This window comes from Schistocerca gregaria, chromosome 2, assembly GCF_023897955.1.
Source record: "Schistocerca gregaria isolate iqSchGreg1 chromosome 2, iqSchGreg1.2, whole genome shotgun sequence".
Taxonomy (NCBI): domain Eukaryota; kingdom Metazoa; phylum Arthropoda; class Insecta; order Orthoptera; family Acrididae; genus Schistocerca; species Schistocerca gregaria.
Genome location: NC_064921.1, coordinates 142,892,222 through 142,916,980, shown reverse-complemented (window position 1 = coordinate 142,916,980; position 24,759 = coordinate 142,892,222). Strand labels below are relative to the sequence as shown.

The window sequence follows — 24,759 nt, the reverse complement described above, 5'->3', positions numbered from 1 at the left end:
GGATTCGTAAAAGGAGAGGTGCTATTAAATCAATTATAGAATGTCATCAGTTATATATGTTCAGAGGATTATGTTTGCGTCAGTTTGAATCATGATCAAAAGATGTAAATGTCGTATACTATATCTGAGACTTCCACAATCAAAAAAGTTACCATCAGAGTTACAGAAGAACATAATAAAGTTGCTGCTTGTGGAAGATGATCTAAGTTAGTGGTCAGATTCGAAGATTCAGTGGACCGCCTTCGGCGTATTACCTGTAGATAACTCTCTATATATTTCTTAGTTGATGTTCGAAAATAAATGTGCATACCATACTGTTTTTAATTCGAAGTAACACGAGAATACTTTTTTATATTTATCGTCACATTCACGTACAGTTACTGTGTATGTAGAGATAACTGCGAAAGCGTGCTGTAGCTAGGTGAATGAACACAGGAGACCGACGGATACTGTGAAGGTCTCCAACAGCGAATACAAGAAGTATTTTTATCGCTCAGAAGTGTATAACTCGCTGTTTCGTTTACTTATCAGTACAAATCGCTTGTCGTAAAGAAACTGGAGTAGAAATGAAAGGGGGAAAACAACTTTTTCTTGCAATGCTGCACTACTCTCCGCTCTCTGCCATCAGATCGTCCACATTCCGAACGGAAGAAACGTTTTTTCACTCAGCCCGTAAAATACTTTTTTTCCCTTTTTTACAAGTCATCCTTCAGCGCACCCGGGTTAGTCTACCGGCATGGTACTGGTCGCCAGGAAAGAAAACATGTTTGCGAAGAAATGTCATGCAATGTCAGGCTGTTCATTGTCAACGTTGTAACAGCTGGTTAAACATGTAATGCAGACACCACACTACATATATGTAGAATGAGCTGTTCTCAGCGGCGGAAGAAAAGACAGCTAGTAGCAACACGCAACTGCGAACAACTATAAAAACTGTTGTCTCGACTGAAGGCAGTCACACTGCGTCAAGATGAGGGCGCGGGTCGTCATTCACTTCCTGTGCTTTGCCTTGGCCGTGAGTATAAGAAGTGTTGCTGTTACACTAATTATAGTACTAAATACTAAGTATCCAACTTTTGGGTATTAGTAAATTTATTGTCTTCGAGATACCAATTATTACCATTTGCTACCTTCATGTAACTGTGGTACAGCAACCGATGCATTATTATTTACCCCATTCAGTCTGTCACAATGTAAACATTACGGCATGTACCCTACTCTAAAATCTGTGCAAGCTATATTCTCCTGGTTCACAAAATTCAGATATTTGGTATCTTTTCTGCACGACGATCACAACTAATTTCCTCGAATGAAACAAATTACATTCTTGAAAATCTCTACTGTAAATAGATGCTTGCTTAATATGAAGAACATCACTACGTTATCTACGTTATGTAGGAAGAAAGCGTTCGTTTTGCCATCAAACTTGACTTCACCCATGGGGCAAGCTTAGAAGCGCCTAAATATCGGTTACAACTAAACTAAACTTCGCCATGAAGGCCCAACAGCACCGACCGTCCGCCGTGTCCTCAGCCCACTAGAGTCACTGGATGCAAGTATGGAGGGGCATGTGGTCAGCATACCGCTCTCGACGGCTGTATGTCTGTTTACGAGACCGGGGCAGCTGCTTCTCAATCAAGTAGCTCCACATATCCATGTCCACGGCAGGATCCGAACCTGCGACCGCAGCCGTCGCCCGGTTCCAGACTGTAGCGCCTAGAACCGCTCGGCCACTCCGGCCGGCACGTCGGTGCATCTCTGGCCGTTATGCACGCAATTATTCGGCTTCGCACTGATTGGTAAAGTTGTTGAATGTCTTCCTGAGGGATATCGTGCTAAATTCTATCCAACTGAATTGTTAGATCGTCAAAATCACGAGCTGGTTGGAGGAAGCCGCCCGTAATGCTCCAAACGTTCTCAATTGGGAAGAGATCCGGTGACCTTGCCCCACACGGTACGTTTTGGAAAGCAACAAGACTAGTAGAAACTATCGCTGTTAGCTGGAGGACATTATCTTACTGAAGTGCAAGCCCAGGGCGGCTTGGCATGAAGGGCAACAAAGCGAGGCATACAATATCTTCGACGTACCATTGTGCAGTAAGGGTCCGGCGGATGACAACGAAGAAAGGGGGGAATTGCTGTGAAAAGAAATGGCACCCAGATTGCCACTCCTGATTGTTGCGCCGTATGGCGTGCGACAATCAAGTTGTTATCCAACGGCTGCCTGGGGCGTCTCTAGACACGTCTATTCTGGTCATTGGGGCTCAGTTAGAAGCGGGACTCATCACTGAAGACAATTCTGCTCCAGTCAATGAGATTCCAGGCCGAAGACGTGCCTGGAGACCCTCGGACAGTATTGGGATACAAACCTGGCGTACGGCCCAACATACCTGAGTAATGGTATGGGGTGCCATTTGATTTCACAGCACGACGTCTTTGGTTGTCATCCGCGACACTCCGACAGCACTGCGGTACGTTCATGATATTCTACGACCCGTTTTGTTGCCCCTCGTGTAAGCCATTCTGGGCCGATATTTCAGCAAGATAACGTTCTACCGCACACGGTGAGAGTTTCTATTGCTTGTATTTGTGCTTGCGAAGACCTGTCTTGGCCTTTAAGTTCACCGGATCTCTCCCCAACTGAAGGTATTTAGAGCACTATCAGTAGGGCCCTCTAATCAGCTGGGAATTTGACGATCTACTGCACCAGCTGGACAGAGTTTGGCACGATATCCCTGAGTAATACATCCAACAACTCTATCAATCAACGCCAAGTCGATTAACAGCTTGCATAAGGACCAGTGGTTGATCCACACGTTATCGACTTGCTCAATTTGTGAAGTTCAATTTATTGAATGGATCATTCAATTTTTCTGAAACTAATCATTCCTCTGCCTGTATACGTATGTCAACCGATTTCTGTCCCATTCGGATAATTGCTTAGTGATGTGTAGATATTTCTTTTTTCATTGTAGACTTCACTACACAATTCGTTGTCTTAAAGTACCTGGAATATGAAAGCTTTTCCATGAATGTTGGTCTTCAGTTGTGACCATCAATATAGCTCCTGTGTGAAACTTCGATTTCTCCCGGCGTACAAAATGTTAAACCAGATTTCGGGAACGCAGCCGAGTGAGATCTTTGAAAAATACCGATATTTCGACAGGTGAACACACCGTCGTGTTCAAGACGTGACTGCTACGAGAGAGTGGCTCTGGCAAGAAAATGTGCTGTTACGGTGGTTGGTCGATTTAGTCCAGCCTACTTGTAAAGTGCTCTCTCGTTGCAGCTCTTCCCTGAAAATAACTGAATGTTCATCAGTCAGCTGCGTTACCGTGAGTTGTTTGAACGTAATCCCCGTTTGTGTTCTTGTGTCATCCAGCTTCTGCTAGGTCATTCTTATAGTCTGAGCTAAATAAGTTTGTTGGTTCACCCATGGTCCATTCACAAGGTCATATGTCCCAGCCACATCCAATTCATATATCACTACAGTTATAATTACATTTTTTTCATTCCATTCTTTTCACTGAACTGTGTGTTTTATCCTGTCTCCCCTTACATGTATTTCTCCATTAATGTCAGATCGGCGCTCATTTTGTCCATAGTATTCGATATGACTCCATGTAATAAGCCAGAATTGACAACACAGTGAATGGAAACATTTCTTCCCAGACCTATCGGAATATTAATTTAGAAAGTACTGTTTAGTTAACCAAAAGCACTGCAGATCACTTTTTCCCTTCTGTTTACTATTTACTTGCCTATCTAGTCATCATCTTCAGCTGGCCAAAATAAAAATGAAACCACATCACGTGATTGCATGTATTCATTGTTAATTAACTGGTACTGTTTTCTTTCCCAGATGATGATTGCACATTGCGTTAGTCATTTTATCATTGATTTGCAAGTTGCTCTCGTACAATCCCAAGATCTTCCAGTGTATAATGAAGTATAACTATACTAGAGATAAACAGTAGAATATCATCAAGAAAATGTCTGAATCTAGAACAAATATCATATTCTGCAAGCCAGCTGATGGTGTATGGTGGAGGGTACTTCTGATACCACTAACTGATCCCCTCTACCCTTTTCCATTCGCGAATGGCGCGTGGAAGAATTCTTGTCGGTACACCTCTGTTATGCCTCTAATTTTTCGAATTTTCTCTTCGTGCTCGTTACTTGTGATGTGTGTGGGAGTAAGTAACATTTTCTCCGACTCATCCCGGAAAATATTGTCTCAAAATTCCAATACTAAACCTCTCTTTGATGCACAAAGCCCCTCTTGGTGGTTGCCCCGTGTTCTCCGTTTTCTTCTGTCAAATGGCTCTGAGCATTATGGGACTGAACATCTGAGGCCATCAGTCCCGTAGAACTTAGAACTACTTAAACCTAACTGACCTAAGGACAGCACACACATCCATGCCCGAAGCTGGATTCGAACCTGCGACCGTAGCGGTTGCGCGGTTCCAGACCGAAGCGCCTAGAACCCCTCGGCCACACTGGCCGGCTTTCTTCTTTCAAGGATCTGAGAAGTTGCTCTATAACTGCTGGTAACATCTTTCGTGATATCGAATCTGTTCCTCTAATTCCCCTTTCATTTCTAAATTTATCACTACATTTATGAACAAAGCCTGTAGTACTGTTTATATTGACTGACTCACTCTTTAGTCGTCCCGTAGAACAGTGAAACACTAAATTGTATATTTCATGTGGGCTACGTCACTTACGCTAAAAAAAATAATAAAAAAAATTCAGTGTCGTTGGAGGATAACATTTTACAATTACTGAAGATGAAATCATACCGAGTCTTCTACAACTACTATATACGTATCCTAAACATTTACATGTAATTTGCACGTGGTCGGATAGAATAGAGTGATTTAAAGCATTAGAAATTCATTTGTAGAAACAGCTTAAAAGCACAGTTCAAATGGGTCTGAGCACTATGAGACTTAATATCTGAGGTCATCAGTCCCCTAGACTTAGAACTACTTAAACTTAGCTAACCTAAGGACAGCACACACATCCATGCCCGAGGAAGGATTCGAACCAGCGACCGTAGCAGCAGCACGGTTCCGGACTGAAGCGCCTAGAACCACTCGGTCACTGCGGCCGGCTTAAAAGCATAGTACTCCTGGGATTGGCCCCGTGATTTGCTTGTATTTATCGCCGGTCTCTCGCCCAGCGCAAAGTGCCAAGCGACTGGAAAAAAGCGCAAGGGATTCCTGAGTGTAAGAACGGTATAAGATCGGATCCACAAAATTTGCAGCAGAATTCTTGAGCATTTTCTAAGTTGGAATATAACTTCATTGAGACAGAAAAGCTTCTGTCCACGAATAAGCATTGTTTTAGCAAGCATCGTTCGTATGAGTCTCAGCTTTCCATTTTCTCATACGAGATCGTGGGAACCATGGATGAAGAACAACAGACAGATTCCGTATTCCTGGATTTCCGGGGAGCATTTGACACGGTGCTTCACTGCAGACTTTTAACGGAAGGTCGATTATACAGAATGTGAGTGGCTCCTTAAAGAATACAACGCGGTAGTTGTCCTAGACAACGGTTGTTCATTAGAGATAAACTTATCGTCAGCAGTGTCCCAGGGAAATGTGATGGGACCGCTCTTGTTCTCTAGGTACATAAACAGTCCCACTGATAGGGTGAGCAGCAATTGGGGGCTGTTTGCTGATGACACTGTATGTACCAGGAAGTGGCATCGTTGAGTGACATCAGGAGGATACGCGAAGACTGAGAGAGAAATACAATTTGGTGTGATATATGGCAGCTTGTTTTAAATGTAGAAAAATGTAGCTTGACGTAGATGAGTAGGAAGAACAATCCTGTAATGGTCGAATGCAGTACTAGTGGTGCGCTGCTTGAGAAAGTCACGTCGAATGAATGTCTCGTCGTTACGTTCGAATGCAATATGAAATGGAAGGAGCACGTAATTTCAGTAACCGCAAATGCGAATGGTCTTCCGTTTACTGAAAATTTTTTAGGAATCAGTGGCTCATCTATAAATGAGACCACGTATAGAATACTAGTTCTGCAGTACTGCTGGAGTGTCTGCGATCACCATGTACTGTGTCGTAACAAGCCCCGGCAAAACTGTTAATCTTTTTCCCACTTAAAAGTACATAATTCCCTTATAAGATATTTGAGTGAACTAGACTTAGCGTCAACCTGTCTATCTCACAAGTGAATGATTACTTCCGCTAATGCTCTCCAAATTAATTTCGCTTTACAGTAACAAGTGGGGAGTGTGACAATAGAATACCTTATCACTAATAACTAATATACGAGCCAGAAGGCATGGCAAGAAAATAGGACACAATACCCAAAGTTAAACCACTAGAGATGTAACACCAAGCTCCGAAAGTAATACAAATATAAGTAATGAACAAGGGAAACAGTAAATGGAAAGTTAAACTGGCCACTGGACAAAATAGATCAAAACAGTAATTCAACAAGATCAGAAATTATAAGTCGGAATTGTTAATCAGTTAAGCAGAACTGATAACAAAATGAGGTACGCACTTATGACCTAATTCATACAGAATATTTTCGCACAACAACCTGTTTCAGAGAACAATACTAGCCCTTGGATGAGCCCTGCCGTTGTGGCAAATAATAAACGCCAAACAGGTGTTTGCACATCGAAAGTTTTCTGCCGAGCACAAGACACAACACCCTTTCCCGCGCAACACCGTCCAAAGGAACAGGAATTAATACCTCTCGTTGATAACAGTTCGCTGCAAAATGGTTCAAATGGCTCTGAGCACTATGGGACTTAACATCTGAGGTCATCAATCCCCTAGACTTAGGATTACTTAATCCTAACTGCCTAAGGACACCACACACATCCATGCCCGAGGCAGGATTGGAAACTGCGACCGTAGCGGTCGCGCGGTTCCGGACTGTAGCGCCTAGAACCTATCGGTCAATCGGGCCAGCCAGTCGCTGCAAGCTCAAGCCCTTACTCCACCTGCCTACCTCCACTGCTGGCCTCGTGAAATGGACGCCCTCTCTTGTCCAACTCACTCACCTCTCAGTTGTTCTCTTGCTGTTGTGCTTCTTCACTGGCTTTCTGCAAACCGCCCACAACTCGTTTAGTGTCCGGTTTCCCAGATCACTGCAGCCACCCTGTCGTCCACACACACGATGCCACTACCATCGGCCGCCAGTAGCCAGGCGCCATTGCTCGCTAGCCAAATCACTGACCCAGCCACTCCTCTATGTAAACAAGACTGGCCGGTATGCCATTCTTTGTCCAGTACCACATGCAGAGCTCTACCGCTCTTAACCACAGACCCCGGTGCTGACACGAGGTTGTTACCGCTTCCTCGTCACACACTACACTACTCTCTCTTGTGCCTCTCGCAGCCATTCCTTGCCTCAGTGTAGCAATGCGCTGAGCTGTTCTGCAATTTGACGTGGGCTCTGCCATCAGCAGCACTGGTGCCAGTTAGCAAGCGAGGCGGGGCTTCGCAGCTGTGCCTCGAATCGATAATTCACGACACCCAGTGCATGGACAGAGTATTCATTTTGCTACATTCGAAATGAAGCTATGAAATAACATTGTTCATGTATTGTGTACATAGTTCCGCGTAGTCAACGCGTACACAACTTTCCCAAAAGATCGCGCCCCGCTAAGCACAACAGCGCAGGCGCAGCGCTCGTCCGTCTCCGCACTACGAGATGGCGCTGTCTTAGACACGGACCAAATTCTGCTTCCGCCGATCCGTGTATTAATATGTAACGCAGCCAGTGAGATTGCTGCTAATGTAGAACCTTTTCTCCTCACGGATCACACTCGCGCGGTGATACCAGAACGCCCGAGGTATTATTACGAGTGTACAGACCTCCGATTAGTCAGTCTGCATTAGTCTGCGTTACTATAGTCACGTTTCAGTTTGCGCCTAATAAGATTATCATATTACTGTACATAGCCATGAAGAGAAATGAATAGACACTTTGTCAAGTATCAGAGATATGTGAGAATAAGATTAACGTACCAAGACCAAAGGAACTTCAGATTGTCAATTGTAAACATCATCCAGAATCAAGTTAAGTAATTTCTATGCTTTTTATTATTTTAATAAATATGTGTGAAAATTAATCAAGTTCTGTTTAAATTTGATCGCTGTCAATCTGCTACTCTAAGTGTGCAAGTGGCATTTCTATCGCCTGACGTAACGGCAGAAGATAAACACGCCACGATAAGACCACAAGACATATTGCTGACACTCGCCTACTTCGTTAGAGCGACAAGTCAAATAATCTGATGGTTTGTGTACCGAAGGTCTTACAGTATGCACACCACATCATGCTATGTTCTTTAGCCTGATTACAGCAGTTCGTTCAAATACCTTGCTGAAGGTAGAATAAATCTATACACTGAGGTGACAAAAATCATGGGATACCTCCTAATATCGTCTCAGACACTCTTTTGCACAGCAAAAACTAGACTTGCCATGGACGCAACAAGCTGTTGGCAATGTCCTACAGGAATATTGAGACATGCTGTCTCTACAACCGTCCATAATCGCGAAACAGTTGCCGGTGCAGGATTTTGTGCACGAACTCACCTCTCGTTTATGTTCCACAAATGTTCCATGGGATCCATGTTGGGCGATCAGCGTGGCCAAATTATTCCCTCTAACTGTCCAGACCGAGTGAGGTCGTAGCACACTGGACTCGCATTCGGGAGAACGATGGTTCAAACTCGCCTCGGGCCATCCTGATTTAGGTTTTTCGTGATTTCCCTAAATCGCTTCAGGCGAATGCCGGGATGATTCCTTTGAAAGGGCATGGCCGACTTCCTTCCCCATCCTTCCCTCATCCGATGGGACCGATGACCTCGCTCTTTGGTCCTCTCCGCCAAATCAACCAACAATCGAATTGTCCAGATATGGCGCATTGTCATTCATCAAAATACCATCGTTGTTCCGGAACGTGAAGTCCACGAATGGCTGCAGATGGTCTCCAGATAGCCGAACATAACCATTTCCAGTCAATGATCGGTTCAGTTGGACCACAGGACGCAGTCAGTTTCATGCAATAACAGCCTGCACCATTATGGAGCCACCATCAGCTTTCGCTGCTCCTTCTTGACAGCTTGGGCACATGACTTCGTGGGGTCTGCTGTACATTCCAATCCAACCATCAGCCCTTAACAAATGGAATCGGGACTCATCTGACCAGGCCACGGTTTTCCAGTCGTCTAGGCTCCAACCGATATGGTCACGACAAAGGAGAGGCGCTGAAGACGACGTTGTGGCCTTAGCAAAGGCACTCGAGTCTGTCATCTACAGGCGCTGCAGACGATGTTGTGGCCTTAGCAAAGGCACTCGAGTCTGTCATCTACAGGCGCTGCAGACGACTTCGTGGTCTTAGCAAAGGCACTCGAGTCTGTCATCTACAGGCGCTGCAGACGACGTTGTGGCCTTAGCAAAGGCACTCGAGTCTGTCATCTACAGGCGCTGCAGACGACATTGTGGCCTTAACAAAGGCACTCGAGTCTGTCATCTACAGGCGCTGCAGACGACTTTGTGGTCTTAGCAAAGGCACTCGAGTCTGTCATCTACAGGCGCTGCAGACGACATTGTGGCCTTAGCAAAGGCACTCGAGTCTGTCATCTACAGGCGCTGCAGACGACGTTGTGGCCTTAGCAAAGGCACTCGAGTCTGTCATCTACAGGCGCTGCAGACGACGTTGTGGCCTTAGCAAAGGCACTCGAGTCTGTCATCTACAGGCGGTGCAGACGACTTTGTGGTCTTAGCAAAGGCACTCGAGTCTGCCATCTACAGGCGCTGCAGACGACGTTGTGGCCTTAGCAAAGGCACTCGAGTCTGTCATCTACAGGCGCTGCAGACGACTTTGTGGTCTTAGCAAAGGCACTCGAGTCTGTCATCTACAGGTGCTGCAGACGACATTGTGGCCTTAGCAAAGGCCCTCGAGTCTGTCATCTACAGGCGCTGCAGACGACGTTGTGGCCTTAGCAAAGGCACTCGAGTCTGTCATCTACAGGCGCTGCAGACGACGTTGTGGCCTTAGCAAAGGCACTCGAGTCTGTCATCTACAGGCGCTGCAGACGACATTGTGGTCTTAGCAAAGGCACTCGAGTCTGTCATCTACAGGCGCTGCAGACGACGTTGTGACCTTAGCAAAGGCACTCGAGTCTGTCATCTACAGGCGCTGCAGACGACGTTGTGGCCTTAGCAAAGGCATTCGAGTCTGTCATCTACAGGCGCTGCAGACGACTTTGTGGTCTTAGCAAAGGCACTCGAGTCTGTCATCTACAGGCGCTGCAGACGACTTTGTGGTCTTAGCAAAGGCACTCGAGTCTGTCATCTACAGGCGCTGCAGACGACGTTGTGACCTTAGCAAAGGCACTCGAGTCTGTCATCTACAGGCGCTGCAGACGACGTTGTGGCCTTTGCAAAGGCACTCGAGTCTGTCATCTACAGGCGCTGCAGACGACATTGTGGCCTTAGAAAAGGCACTCGAGTCTGTCACCTACAGGCGCTGCAGGCGACTTTGTGGTCTTAGCAAAGGCACTCGAGTCTGTCATCTACAGGCGCTGCAGACGACGTTGTGGCCTTAGCAAAGGCACTCGAGTCTGTCATCTACAGGCGCTGCAGACGACGTTGTGACCTTAGCAAAGGCACTCGAGTCTGTCATCTACGGGCGCTGCAGACGACGTTGTGGCCTTAGCAAAGGCACTCGAGTCTGTCATCTACAGGCGCTGCAGACGACTTTGTGGTCTTAGCAAAGGCACTCAAGTCTGTCATCTACAGGCGCTGCAGACGACGTTGTGGCCTTAGCAAATGCACTCGAGTCTGTCATCTACAGGCGCTGCAGACGACGTTGTGGCCTTAGCAAAGGCACTCGAGTCTGTCATCTACAGGCGCTGCAGACGACGTTGTGGCCTTAGCAAAGGCACTCGAGTCTGTCATCTACAGGCGCTGCAGACGACATTGTGGCCTTAGCAAAGGCACTCGAGTCTGTCATCTACAGGCGCTGCAGACGACTTTGTGGTCTTAGCAAAGGCACTCGAGTCTGTCATCTACAGGCGCTGCAGACGACGTTGTGGCCTTAGCAAATGCACTCGAGTCTGTCATCTACAGGCGCTGCAGACGACGTTGTGGCCTTAGCAAAGGCACTCGAGTGTGTCATCTACAGGCGCTGCAGCGACGTTGTGGCCTTAGCAAAGGCACTCGAGTCTGTCATCTACAGGCGCTTCAGAGGACTTTGTGGTCTTAGCAAAGGCACTCGAGTCTGTCATCTACAGGCGCTGCAGACGACGTTGTGGCCTTAGCAAATGCACTCGAGTATGTCATCTACAGGCGCTTCAGACGACGTTGTGGCCTTAGCAAAGGCACTCGAGTCTGTCATCTACAGGCGCTGCAGACGACGTTGTGGCCTTAGCAAATGCACTCGAGTCTGTCATCTACAGGCGCTGCAGACGACGTTGTGGCCTTAGCAAAGGCACTCGAGTCTGTCATCTACAGGCGCTGCAGACGACGTTGTGGCCTTAGCAAAGGCACTCGAGTCTGTCATCTACAGGCGCTGCAGACGACGTTGTGGCCTTAGCAAAGGCACTCGAGTCTGTCATCTACAGGCGCTGCAGACGACTTTGTGGTCTTAGCAAAGGCACTCGAGTCTGTCATCTACAGGCGCTGCAGACGACGTTGTGACCTTAGCAAAGGCACTCGAGTCTGTCATCTACAGGCGCTGCAGACGACGTTGTGGCCTTTGCAAAGGCACTCGAGTCTGTCATCTACAGGCGCTGCAGACGACGTTGTGGCCTTAGAAAAGGCACTCGAGTCTGTCACCTACAGGCGCTGCAGGCGACTTTGTGGTCTTAGCAAAGGCACTCGAGTCTGTCATCTACAGGCGCTGCAGACGACGTTGTGGCCTTAGCAAAGGCACTCGAGTCTGTCATCTACAGGCGCTGCAGACGACGTTGTGGCCTTAGCAAAGGCACTCGAGTCTGTCATCTACAGGCGCTGCAGACGACGTTGTGGCCTTAGCAAAGGCACTCGAGTCTGTCATCTACAGGCGCTGCAGACGACTTTGTGGTCTTAGCAAAGGCACTCAAGTCTGTCATCTACAGGCGCTGCAGACGACGTTGTGGCCTTAGCAAATGCACTCGAGTCTGTCATCTACAGGCGCTGCAGACGACGTTGTGGCCTTAGCAAAGGCACTCGAGTCTGTCATCTACAGGCGCTGCAGACGACGTTGTGGCCTTAGCAAAGGCACTCGAGTCTGTCATCTACAGGCGCTGCAGACGACGTTGTGGCCTTAGCAAAGGCACTCGAGTCTGTCATCTACAGGCGCTGCAGACGACTTTGTGGTCTTAGCAAAGGCACTCGAGTCTGTCATCTACAGGCGCTGCAGACGACGTTGTGGCCTTAGCAAATGCACTCGAGTCTGTCATCTACAGGCGCTGCAGACGACGTTGTGGCCTTAGCAAAGGCACTCGAGTCTGTCATCTACAGGCGCTGCAGACGACGTTGTGGCCTTAGCAAAGGCACTCGAGTCTGTCATCTACAGGCGCTTCAGACGACTTTGTGGTCTTAGCAAAGGCACTCGAGTCTGTCATCTACAGGCGCTGCAGACGACGTTGTGGCCTTAGCAAAGGCACTCGAGTCTGTCATCTACAGGCGCTGCAGACGACGTTGTGGCCTTAGCAAAGGCACTCGAGTCTGTCATCTACAGGCGCTGCAGACGACATTGTGGCCTTAACAAAGGCACTCGAGTCTGTCATCTACAGGCGCTGCAGACGACTTTGTGGTCTTAGCAAAGGCACTCGAGTCTGTCATCTACAGGCGCTGCAGACGACATTGTGGCCTTAGCAAAGGCACTCGAGTCTGTCATCTACAGGCGCTGCAGACGACGTTGTGGCCTTAGCAAAGGCACTCGAGTCTGTCATCTACAGGCGCTGCAGACGACGTTGTGGCCTTAGCAAAGGCACTCGAGTCTGTCATCTACAGGCGGTGCAGACGACTTTGTGGTCTTAGCAAAGGCACTCGAGTCTGCCATCTACAGGCGCTGCAGACGACGTTGTGGCCTTAGCAAAGGCACTCGAGTCTGTCATCTACAGGCGCTGCAGACGACTTTGTGGTCTTAGCAAAGGCACTCGAGTCTGTCATCTACAGGTGCTGCAGACGACATTGTGGCCTTAGCAAAGGCCCTCGAGTCTGTCATCTACAGGCGCTGCAGACGACGTTGTGGCCTTAGCAAAGGCACTCGAGTCTGTCATCTACAGGCGCTGCAGACGACGTTGTGGCCTTAGCAAAGGCACTCGAGTCTGTCATCTACAGGCGCTGCAGACGACTTTGTGGTCTTAGCAAAGGCACTCGAGTCTGTCATCTACAGGCGCTGCAGACGACGTTGTGACCTTAGCAAAGGCACTCGAGTCTGTCATCTACAGGCGCTGCAGACGACGTTGTGGCCTTAGCAAAGGCACTCGAGTCTGTCATCTACAGGCGCTGCAGACGACTTTGTGGTCTTAGCAAAGGCACTCGAGTCTGTCATCTACAGGCGCTGCAGACGACTTTGTGGTCTTAGCAAAGGCACTCGAGTCTGTCATCTACAGGCGCTGCAGACGACGTTGTGACCTTAGCAAAGGCACTCGAGTCTGTCATCTACAGGCGCTGCAGACGACGTTGTGGCCTTTGCAAAGGCACTCGAGTCTGTCATCTACAGGCGCTGCAGACGACATTGTGGCCTTAGAAAAGGCACTCGAGTCTGTCACCTACAGGCGCTGCAGGCGACTTTGTGGTCTTAGCAAAGGCACTCGAGTCTGTCATCTACAGGCGCTGCAGACGACGTTGTGGCCTTAGCAAAGGCACTCGAGTCTGTCATCTACAGGCGCTGCAGACGACGTTGTGACCTTAGCAAAGGCACTCGAGTCTGTCATCTACAGGCGCTGCAGACGACGTTGTGGCCTTAGCAAAGGCACTCGAGTCTGTCATCTACAGGCGCTGCAGACGACTTTGTGGTCTTAGCAAAGGCACTCAAGTCTGTCATCTACAGGCGCTGCAGACGACGTTGTGGCCTTAGCAAATGCACTCGAGTCTGTCATCTACAGGCGCTGCAGACGACGTTGTGGCCTTAGCAAAGGCACTCGAGTCTGTCATCTACAGGCGCTGCAGACGACGTTGTGGCCTTAGCAAAGGCACTCGAGTCTGTCATCTACAGGCGCTGCAGACGACATTGTGGCCTTAGCAAAGGCACTCGAGTCTGTCATCTACAGGCGCTGCAGACGACTTTGTGGTCTTAGCAAAGGCACTCGAGTCTGTCATCTACAGGCGCTGCAGACGACGTTGTGGCCTTAGCAAATGCACTCGAGTCTGTCATCTACAGGCGCTGCAGACGACGTTGTGGCCTTAGCAAAGGCACTCGAGTGTGTCATCTACAGGCGCTGCAGACGACGTTGTGGCCTTAGCAAAGGCACTCGAGTCTGTCATCTACAGGCGCTTCAGAGGACTTTGTGGTCTTAGCAAAGGCACTCGAGTCTGTCATCTACAGGCGCTGCAGACGACGTTGTGGCCTTAGCAAATGCACTCGAGTATGTCATCTACAGGCGCTTCAGACGACGTTGTGGCCTTAGCAAAGGCACTCGAGTCTGTCATCTACAGGCGCTGCAGACGACGTTGTGGCCTTAGCAAAGGCACTCGAGTCTGTCATCTACAGGCGCTGCAGACGACGTTGTGGCCTTAGCAAAGGCACTCGAGTCTGTCATCTACAGGCGCTGCAGACGACGTTGTGGCCTTAGCAAAGGCACTCGAGTCTGTCATCTACAGGCGCTGCAGACGACGTTGTGGCCTTAGCAAAGGCACTCGAGTCTGTCATCTACAGGCGCTGCAGACGACTTTGTGGTCTTAGCAAAGGCACTCGAGTCTGTCATCTACAGGCGCTGCAGACGACGTTGTGACCTTAGCAAAGGCACTCGAGTCTGTCATCTACAGGCGCTGCAGACGACGTTGTGGCCTTTGCAAAGGCACTCGAGTCTGTCATCTACAGGCGCTGCAGACGACGTTGTGGCCTTAGAAAAGGCACTCGAGTCTGTCACCTACAGGCGCTGCAGGCGACTTTGTGGTCTTAGCAAAGGCACTCGAGTCTGTCATCTACAGGCGCTGCAGACGACGTTGTGGCCTTAGCAAAGGCACTCGAGTCTGTCATCTACAGGCGCTGCAGACGACGTTGTGACCTTAGCAAAGGCACTCGAGTCTGTCATCTACAGGCGCTGCAGACGACGTTGTGGCCTTAGCAAAGGCACTCGAGTCTGTCATCTACAGGCGCTGCAGACGACTTTGTGGTCTTAGCAAAGGCACTCAAGTCTGTCATCTACAGGCGCTGCAGACGACGTTGTGGCCTTAGCAAATGCACTCGAGTCTGTCATCTACAGGCGCTGCAGACGACGTTGTGGCCTTAGCAAAGGCACTCGAGTCTGTCATCTACAGGCGCTGCAGACGACGTTGTGGCCTTAGCAAAGTCACTCGAGTCTGTCATCTACAGGCGCTGCAGACGACGTTGTGGCCTTAGCAAAGGCACTCGAGTCTGTCATCTACAGGCGCTGCAGACGACTTTGTGGTCTTAGCAAAGGCACTCGAGTCTGTCATCTACAGGCGCTGCAGACGACGTTGTGGCCTTAGCAAATGCACTCGAGTCTGTCATCTACAGGCGCTGCAGACGACGTTGTGGCCTTAGCAAAGGCACTCGAGTCTGTCATCTACAGGCGCTGCAGACGACGTTGTGGCCTTAGCAAAGGCACTCGAGTCTGTCATCTACAGGCGCTTCAGACGACTTTGTGGTCTTAGCAAAGGCACTCGAGTCTGTCATCTACAGGCGCTGCAGACGACGTTGTGGCCTTAGCAAAGGCACTCGAGTCTGTCATCTACAGGCGCTGCAGACGACGTTGTGGCCTTAGCAAAGGCACTCGAGTCTGTCATCTACAGGCGCTGCAGACGACATTGTGGCCTTAGCAAAGGCACTCGAGTCTGTCATCTACAGGCGCTGCAGACGACGTTGTGGCCTTAGCAAAGGCACTCGAGTCTGTCATCTACAGGCGCTGCAGACGACGTTGTGGCCTTAGCAAAGGCACTCGAGTCTGTCATCTACAGGCGCTGCAGACGACTTTGTGGTCTTAGCAAAGGCACTCGAGTCTGTCATCTACAGGCGCTGCAGACGACGTTGTGGCCTTAGCAAATGCACTCGAGTCTGTCATCTACAGGCGCTGCAGACGACGTTGTGGCCTTAGCAAAGGCACTCGAGTCTGTCATCTACAGGCGCTGCAGACGACGTTGTGGCCTTAGCAAAGGCACTCGAGTCTGTCATCTACAGGCGCTGCAGACGACGTTGTGGCCTTAGCAAAGGCACTCGAGTCTGTCATCTACTGCGATAGCTCATTAACGCCAAATTTCGTCGCACTGCTCTACCGGATACGTTCGTCGTACGTCCGACATTCGGCCGACGCGTCCGTGGAATATTCCGCAGCAAAGTCCAGTTCACATGCTGTGGTCGTGGGGTCTGCGGTATATTCCAATCCTACCATCAGCCCTGGTCGTCAATAGCTCGTTACCCATCCTCCTTTGCCTGCTTTCTACGTGTTTACTGCAGTAAGAAATTCGATAAAATCTAGCAAGGTTATCATGGATTCCTACTGTGAATTAATCTCGGTGAAGTTAAGTATAAAAGAGCCGCCAAAAATGGTAATCGTGTGCTTTTACGGACATCCTCCCTCAGGAGCTCTAGTGGTAGAGCGCTTCAGACAGAACTTTCAAAATACCGTCAAAAATTTGCATGATCATGCTATTTTAATAGGTGGTGCCTTCGAATGGCCAGATATAGATCGGGAGTGTTATGCTATCAAAACTGGTGCCAGACACAGGGATTCGTCGACATTGATCTGTATCTCTTGTCCGAAAATTACTTTGAGCACATAGAGAACCAACTCGTGAGGGTAACATCCTAGACCTCCGGCAACAAACAGGCCTCATCTTATCGAATCAGTTAACGCAGAGGAAGGTATCAGTGATCATAAGGCTGTGGTAGCACCTATGACAGCGGGTCTTACAAAGAACATTAAGTAAGATTGGAAGATATTTTTGCTTAGCAAGAGCGACAGTATATAAATTTCAAAGTTTCTGAGCAGTCAGCATCAAATATTCGGTAATGAGGACGAAGATGTGGAGATAAAATGGAAAAAATTCAAAGCCATCGTGCAATATGCCCTAGACAGGTATGTTTAGAGTAAGGTCTTAAGGGATGGGAAAGACCCACCATGGTTAAACATCATGTTAGAAAACTGCTACTGCCGGCCGCGGTGGCCGTGCGGATCTAGCCACTTCAGTCCGGAACCGCGTGACTGCTACGGTCGCAAGTTCGAATCCTGCCTCTGGCATGGATATGTGTGATGTCCTTAGGTTAGTTAGGTTTAAGTAGTTCTAAGTTCTAGGGGACTGATAACCTCAGATGTTGAGTCCCATAGTGCTCAGAGCCATTTGAACCAAGCCAAAACTGATACTTAAATAAATAGAACTTCACCTAAGATTCAATAGAAGTAAAATCCTAGCTAACCACCAAAGCTGAACGAAACGAAAATGAGCGTAAGGACAGCAATGAAAGAAGCGTTAAATGACTTTGAAAGTAAAACTTTATCACTCTATCTGAGGAAATACCTTAAGAGGTTTAGGTCGTACGTAAAATCATCTGTTTATTTACTCAGTGACCATACTGGCACAGAAACGGAAGGTAACAGAGAGAAAGGCGAAATACTGAATTCGGTCTTCCGAAATTGTGTCACCGAGGGGGCTCGTAACACAGTCCCTCCTTTCAATCGTCATTTGAATGTCAAAATGGCAGATATTGAGATAATCGATCGGGGGAAAAAAACAACTCTGTCGTTTAGTAGTGGTAAGGCGTCAGGGCCAGATGAGATACCTATAAGATCCTACAAACATTATGGGAATGAATTTGCTCCCCTTCTAGCAGTAATTTATCGTAAATTGATTGAGCAAGGAAAGGTACTTAGCGACTTGAAGAAGGCGCAGGTCATTCCCGTTTTTAAGAAGGGCAGTAGAACAGATGCACACAATTATAAACCTATATCGTTGACATCAATCTGTTGTAGAATTACGGAATATGTATTATGCTCAAGAATTACACCTTTTTGGGGAATGTAAATATCCTCTATAAAAGTCAACATGGATTTCGCAAACCGACATCCTGCGAAACAGCTCACTCTGTTCCCCCAGCCGGCCTGGTGGCCGAGCGGTTCTAGGCGCTACAGTCTGGAACCGCGCGACCACTACGGTCGCAAGTTCGAATCCTGCCTCGGGCATGAGGGTGTGTGATGTCCTTAGGTAGTTAGGTTTAAGTAGTTCTAATGTCTAGGGGACTGATGACCATAGCTGTTAAGCCCCATAGTGCTCAGAGCCATTTGAACCATCTGTTCCTCCACATATCCACAGCACCGTATATAAGGGCGCTCACATTGATGCCGTGTTTCGTGACTCCAGGAAGGCCTTTGACACCTTCCCGCACTGCCGTTTATTGAAAAAAAGAAAAAAAAACGAGCTTATCGACTATCGGAGCAGATTTCGGACTGGATTCAGGCTGTTAGCAGACGATGCCGTTGTCTATAACAAAATAGCAACGCCAGAGGATAGTAACGATTTGCAGAATGGCTTCCAGAGAATTGATGAAGACCCTGTTAATTAACACTGGACGTAAATAAATGTAACATATTTCGCATATATAGGAAAAGGAATCCACTACTGTACAGCTACAGTATTGATGACAATCCACTGGAAACAGTATCTGTCTTAAAATATCTAAAGTAACTGTCCAAAGTGACCTGAAGTGGAATGACCACACAAAATAATAGTGGGAAAAGCAGATGCCGGACTCAGGGTGAGATATAGAGGTAGAGAAGATCCAAAGAAGAGCGGATCGTTTCGTCACTGCATAGTTTAGCCGGTGTGAGAGCGTTACGGATATGCTCAACAAATTCCGTTAGCAGACGTTACAAGAGAGGCGTTGCGCATCACGAAGAGATTACGAGAGAGTCAGACAACATATTATTTCCCCCCCCCCCCCCCCCATCACCCCCAAATACGTCTCGCCTAACGACCACGAGGAGAAAATTCTAGAAATTAGAACCAATATAGAGGCTTACCGACAACCACTTTTCTCACGCACTGTTCACGAGTGGAACCGGGTTGGAGGGTTAATTGTGCGAAAAGTACGCTCCGACATTTACGATCAGTCTGCTTACTGAGTATGACGTAGATGTAAATGTATTTATGACAGCTAGGCCCATTCACTGCTCTTTTATACCTTGTTTACTCGATACTACCGCCATTTATTTATGTGAATATCACTATTCCGTGACTTTTGTCACCTCATTGAAATTTTTTGTGTCAGATTTTTACTATTTTTGCCTTTTACCGACTTTTTCGCCAGTATAGTCATAATGTACTTTTGCTAAAGGGCTGTTACAAATGGGTTGTCAGAATACGAGTCAAAAACTTTTAAAAAATACGAAGGCATACTGAAAAGTAATGCCTCCATTTTTTATGTGAAAACTCTTGCAGCATTTTAAATAAAACAACCATTATTAACATTCTACATACTTATTTTTCACGTACCCGCGGCAAGAAAGCTACGAATTGTAGAATGTAACATGGCGCTGAGTAACGCAGCTATGTCGGTGCCTGAGGAACCTCGTGCTGTGAATCGAGTTCCGAATTCGGAGAGTTCGTCCATACATGGGAGGACTCTCTCGTTCAGCTGGACCACACACGAGCGGTGAGACATCTGCAACAATCAGACGCCTGGTGTCATAGATCATACTTGATACAGTCCTGACTTGGCCCCATCCGATTTTCATCTGTTTCCAAAACCTAAAGAACACCTTCGAGAATTTCACATGTATAGTGATGCAGCGGTGCAAACATAGGTGAGGTTGTCAAACTTTCAGCGGTGACGGTATCAGAAAACTGGTCTCTTGTTGGGACAAATGAAATGTGTGTGAAATCTTATGGGATTTAACTGCTAAGGTCATCAGTCCCTAAGCTTACACACTACTTAACCTAAATCATCCTAAGGACAAACACACACACCCATGCCCGAGGGAGGACTCGAACCTCCGCAGGGACCAGCCGCACAGTCCATGATTGCAGCGCCTGAGACCGCTCGGCTAATCTTGTTGGGAGAAATGTCTTCGTCGCCAGCGTGATAAATACGTACACATGAAGAAACAAAATATATGATGTTAATGAAGTTAGATTTTTTAAAAAAAGCTTGGAAAGTTTTCACGAAGAAAATTCTGAGGCATTACTTTTCAGCACTCCCTCGTATGCGACTGCTGCATTTCAAATGCTTCTGAAATCTTTCACAATAAACTACAACTTGTCTCATCAGTCACCAGTGGAAATGGCTGCAGAGCCAATAAACTACTTATGTTTTCCAAGATATAACAACTTAATTTTTAGTTTTTAACCTTTGTATTAATCGCATAATTAAAGAGAAGCGAAGGAACATCATAAAAGGTACGTTTTACCTTTATTTACGTACGAAAGTGTTGCTACTGAACATAAAACAACGCATATGTAACGTAAATGAGTTGTTTCTAGACGACACATTTTTTCAACACAAAAGTAAGCCTGAGTTGTATAGATATAGTGATTCTGTGAATACACTTTGCATGTCAGGTCAGCTTGGAGCATTCTGATGAATTGGGTATAAAGTTTCAATAATAAATACGTAAAATCATGTACGTCACTCAAGGTTTGTGTAGAGACAGAGGCAATAGCTGGGAATAGCGGATAAAGGGGTAAACTAAAATATATGCTGTCACTCTCTTTATTAATGCTTCAATCAGCTACTCAGTTTCAATTGACGGAACGGGTTTACTTGAGAAGTGAAAGCTGAAAAGTTTCGTTTCATAAAAGAAGATCAATGGCATCAGCATACTGAAAATCCTTTAGCATGCTACCTCGGATTATGAAAAGAAAACAGAAAATAACGAGGGGTAGAATACTTATGCTAGAAAAAAGGAGGAATTCCCAAATACTCACATCATACTGTAGGCGATGAATGCGACGTTTTGTAAAAGGGAAAGTGGAATCAGGTACTAGTGGCAGCCTAAAAGAGCTATGCGATTCTAGGAAAATGGAAGTGAGACCTCTTACTAAATGGAAACAAGTGGGTCTCATTTAAGACGAATAAGCCAGATTATGACATCCTAAAAGATTTATCCGATTCAAAGAGAATTGGGTTAAACCTGTTACTAAATATAACAACTATGTGGAGTGTTAGTTAATCGTTAAGTGTTTTACACGTAATCGAACGTCTGAGAAATAAAAAACTTGAAGGCAGAGGCCCTAAAGAACACAGGTTCAAGAAAGACTTTGGAGGAATAGAAGTTAGAGACCTATGATAATCTTCAAAAGAGCGTTGTTCTGTAAATTATTGAATGATGCCAGCAGTGTGTACACCACCACAGACATTGCAGGAGAGTCCAATGGAAAATTAACGATACCACGGAAGATAGCTGATACTTTGGACGGGTTTATCATATACCGCCGCTAATTTCAATGTCTGCATGAAAAATACGCTTCGAGAATATATCAAATTATGTCACGACTACAAACTTATGTCATGGGTATTTGAGCTAAATCTTTTCTTGTGGATAGCTAGAATACATTATCTTTGGAAGAAAATATGGTAATGAGTTACCACAAATTCTACATAAAAGCTCCTGACACATTAAATTTATTGTTTAGTATATTACTACAATATTTACACAACAAAAGTTTCTACCTACCACTCTAATGAAATAATTTTTTACAGCAACCTAGATTTCATTACAACACGAATTACTTTCTATCATTGTGTCTAATGTTTTACTTATAACTTACAATTAAACTACAGTAATTAATAATAAATCTCTTCTATCCGTTCCAGGCAACAATATGTGCTGGGCAGTCTACGAACTTGGGTATTCCAGACCTGCCTGGCAACTGGACAGGAAATGGAACAGACATCCCAGAACCACCTGGTAACTGGACAGGAAATGGAACAGATATCCCTGAACCACCTGGTAACTGGACAGGAAATGGAACAGACATTCCAGAACCGCCTGGTAACTGGACAGGAAATGGAACAGATATCCCTGAACCACCAGGCAACTGGACAGGAAATGGAACTGATATTCCAGAACCACCAGGTAACTGGACAGGAAATGGAACAGACATTCCAGAACCGCCTGGTAACTGGACAGGAAATGGAACAGATATCCCTGAACCTCCAGGCAACTGGACAGGAAATGGAACTGATATTCCAGAACCGCCAGGTAACTGGACTGGAAATGGCACAGACATTCCAGAACCGCCAGGCAACTGGACAGGGAATGGAACAGATATCCCTGAACCACCTGGTAACTGGACAGGGAATGGTACAGACATCCCAGAACCCCCAGGTAATTGGACAGGAAATGGAACAGATATCCCTGAACCACCAGGTAATTGGACAGGAAATGGAACAGATATCCCTGAACCACCAGGTAACTGGACAGGCAATGGTACAGACATTCCAGAACCACCTGGTAACTGGACAGGAAATGGGACAGATATTCCTGAACCACCTGGTAACTGGACAGGAAATGGAACAGACATTCCAGAACCACCTGGTAACTGGACAGGGAATGGAACAGATATCCCTGAACCACCAGGTAACTGGACAGGAAATGGAACAGACATTCCAGAGCCGCCTGGTAACTGGACAGGAAATGGAACAGATATCCCTGAACCACCAGGTAACTGGACAGGCAATGGTACAGACATTCCAGAACAACCTGGTAACTGGACAGGAAATGGGACAGATATCCCTGAACAACCTGGCAACTGGACAGGAAATGGAACAGATATCCCTGAACCACCAGGCAACTGGACAGGAAATGGAACTGATATTCCACAACCACCAGGTAACTGGACAGGAAATGGAACTGATATTCCACAACCACCAGGTAACTGGACAGGAAATGGAACAGATATCCCTGAACCACCAGGTAACTGGACAGGAAATGGAACAGACATTCCAGAACCACCTGGTAACTGGACTGGAAATGGAACAGATATTCCAGAACCCCCAGGTAACTGGACAGGAAATGGTACTGATATCCCAGAACCACCGGGTAACTGGACTGGAAATGGAACAGGTTTGCCACTACAATCTGGCAACTTGGCAAGTAGCACATCTGGTACGCCTGCTGGGCCATCTAACTCTGTCGGAAGTGATGCGAATAATCCAGGTTCTTCTGAGTCACAGCAAGAGTCTCCTCCCAGTCTTAATATGCCATGGTTTAATCTTTTGCCTCACAGAATAGAAAATCTTCCTGCCTTCAATCCTGGACTGAACCCAATTTTTAATTTCCTTCGTACTATACAACAGCTGCATAACAGACGTCCCTTCTTTGTAATATAGAATGCAATGATTTTATTGCTATTAGTCCATGTATGTTCTCTGTAACGCATAGGAATGAATACTGGGATTCAGTGTTCAAGTTTGGTTGTTGTATTGCCTATATTGTCTCTTGACAAACACTTCGTCTCATGATATTTTCCTCCCAAGTATCCATTCTTCATGAATTAGATACTGGTCTCCCACACTAACATTTCAGTAAAATTTGTCTCTGTAAATCTTCATTTTTTTCTGTTGTTTGGCCAAAAATTGACCATGCGATGAAGAGGTATTAAATTCATTCCTGCAATTACGGCAAAACGACGTATTATGTCCTTTATGTTGTTTGGGGATTTTGTAAGTTTATCGGCTAGGAATGAAGAGATATTGCTTTTGGAAAATATGTTCAGAACATTTTATTTTTTATTTTCGATTAAATATTCACAATAAAGTATGTGTAATAAGTATTGTACGAGTAACACTCTACTGTTCTGGCCTTAAGGTTAGTGGCAGTATGAACCAACTCCAAGGAACGACTGGTAATAATAACGTTGTTTACTTGACTTTTTGGAGGATTATTTTATTAAAAGTACCCGTTGAGAAATTCGAAAATGATAATCTGTGAATGTGTAATAAATATGTATGCACCTTTTTTTAAATTGTTGTATAATGTGAACTACATTCTGTAAATGACGCCTTTGCTACTCTTAAATAGATTTAATTAACGTATAGTATTTTAGATACGTTAACATATTTCTTAGTACCCTGTCCAGATTCAGAATGAATCGGTAGCGTAGTAAAAACAGCTGTATTTGATCTTCATCATGGAAAACAAAATTTAGAGTGACGATTTATAAAAGTTAAAAGTAAACTCATATTTATGCAAATTAGCATTCACAATATTTAAAATAAATAAAATTATTCTTATCCGTTGAGTGGTCGTTTGTATGGACGTGAGGATTGCTCCTACATGAAACTTTTTAAAATCTTTAAGAATTTTCCTTTGGCTATGTCTCATTTTTCTTCCAATCCATGTAAAAATGAGCAGAGTGAAATCTGGGATCAATAAGGTAAGGAAAAAGTTCGGTCTTGAGGCTTCAGAGAAAACGCAAACCAGCTCATAAAATACTATATCTGCATAATAAAGCCATTAATTACCTAAAGCAGGCAGGTGATTTACTTCATTTTCCGTCACTAATATCCCCCTCATTACTGAAGTCCTATTGTTCGGTCTGCAAAAGGCGAGACGAGCCGAGCTGCTCCTTCTTACGCCTTACCTCGGTC

General features: G+C 46.2%; 1 protein-coding gene across 13 annotated transcripts; it reads left to right on the top strand.

Annotated features, from left to right (window-relative positions):
- Positions 1 to 912: 912 nt before the first annotated feature.
- Positions 913 to 24,410, top strand: LOC126336543 (putative per-hexamer repeat protein 5). Of its 13 annotated transcripts, none has more exons than XM_050000364.1 (3): positions 913 to 1,015; positions 21,982 to 22,075; positions 22,244 to 24,410. In XM_050000364.1, the coding sequence occupies exons 1-3, from the start codon at positions 971 to 973 to the stop codon at positions 23,497 to 23,499; spliced, it is 1,395 nt and encodes a 464-aa protein (XP_049856321.1). In that variant the 5' UTR covers positions 913 to 970; the 3' UTR covers positions 23,500 to 24,410. The 13 variants fall into 13 exon arrangements, with proteins under 13 accessions (XP_049856321.1, XP_049856320.1, XP_049856331.1 ...); XM_050000363.1 differs by having other exon boundaries at positions 21,982 to 22,159; XM_050000374.1 differs by having other exon boundaries at positions 21,982 to 22,369; positions 22,748 to 24,410.
- The last annotated feature ends 349 nt before the right edge of the window (positions 24,411 to 24,759 follow it).

What these genes read in the sequence shown, in the direction of transcription:
- LOC126336543 (XM_050000361.1), top strand. Translation starts at nt 971, where the DNA reads ATGAGGGCGCGGGTCGTCATTCACTTCCTGTGCTTTGCCTTGGCC. An exon ending in TCCTGTGCTTTGCCTTGGCC is followed by an intron (nt 1,016 to 21,981) that starts GTGAGTATAAGA and finishes TATCCGTTCCAG; the next exon opens with GCAACAATATGTGCTGGGCA.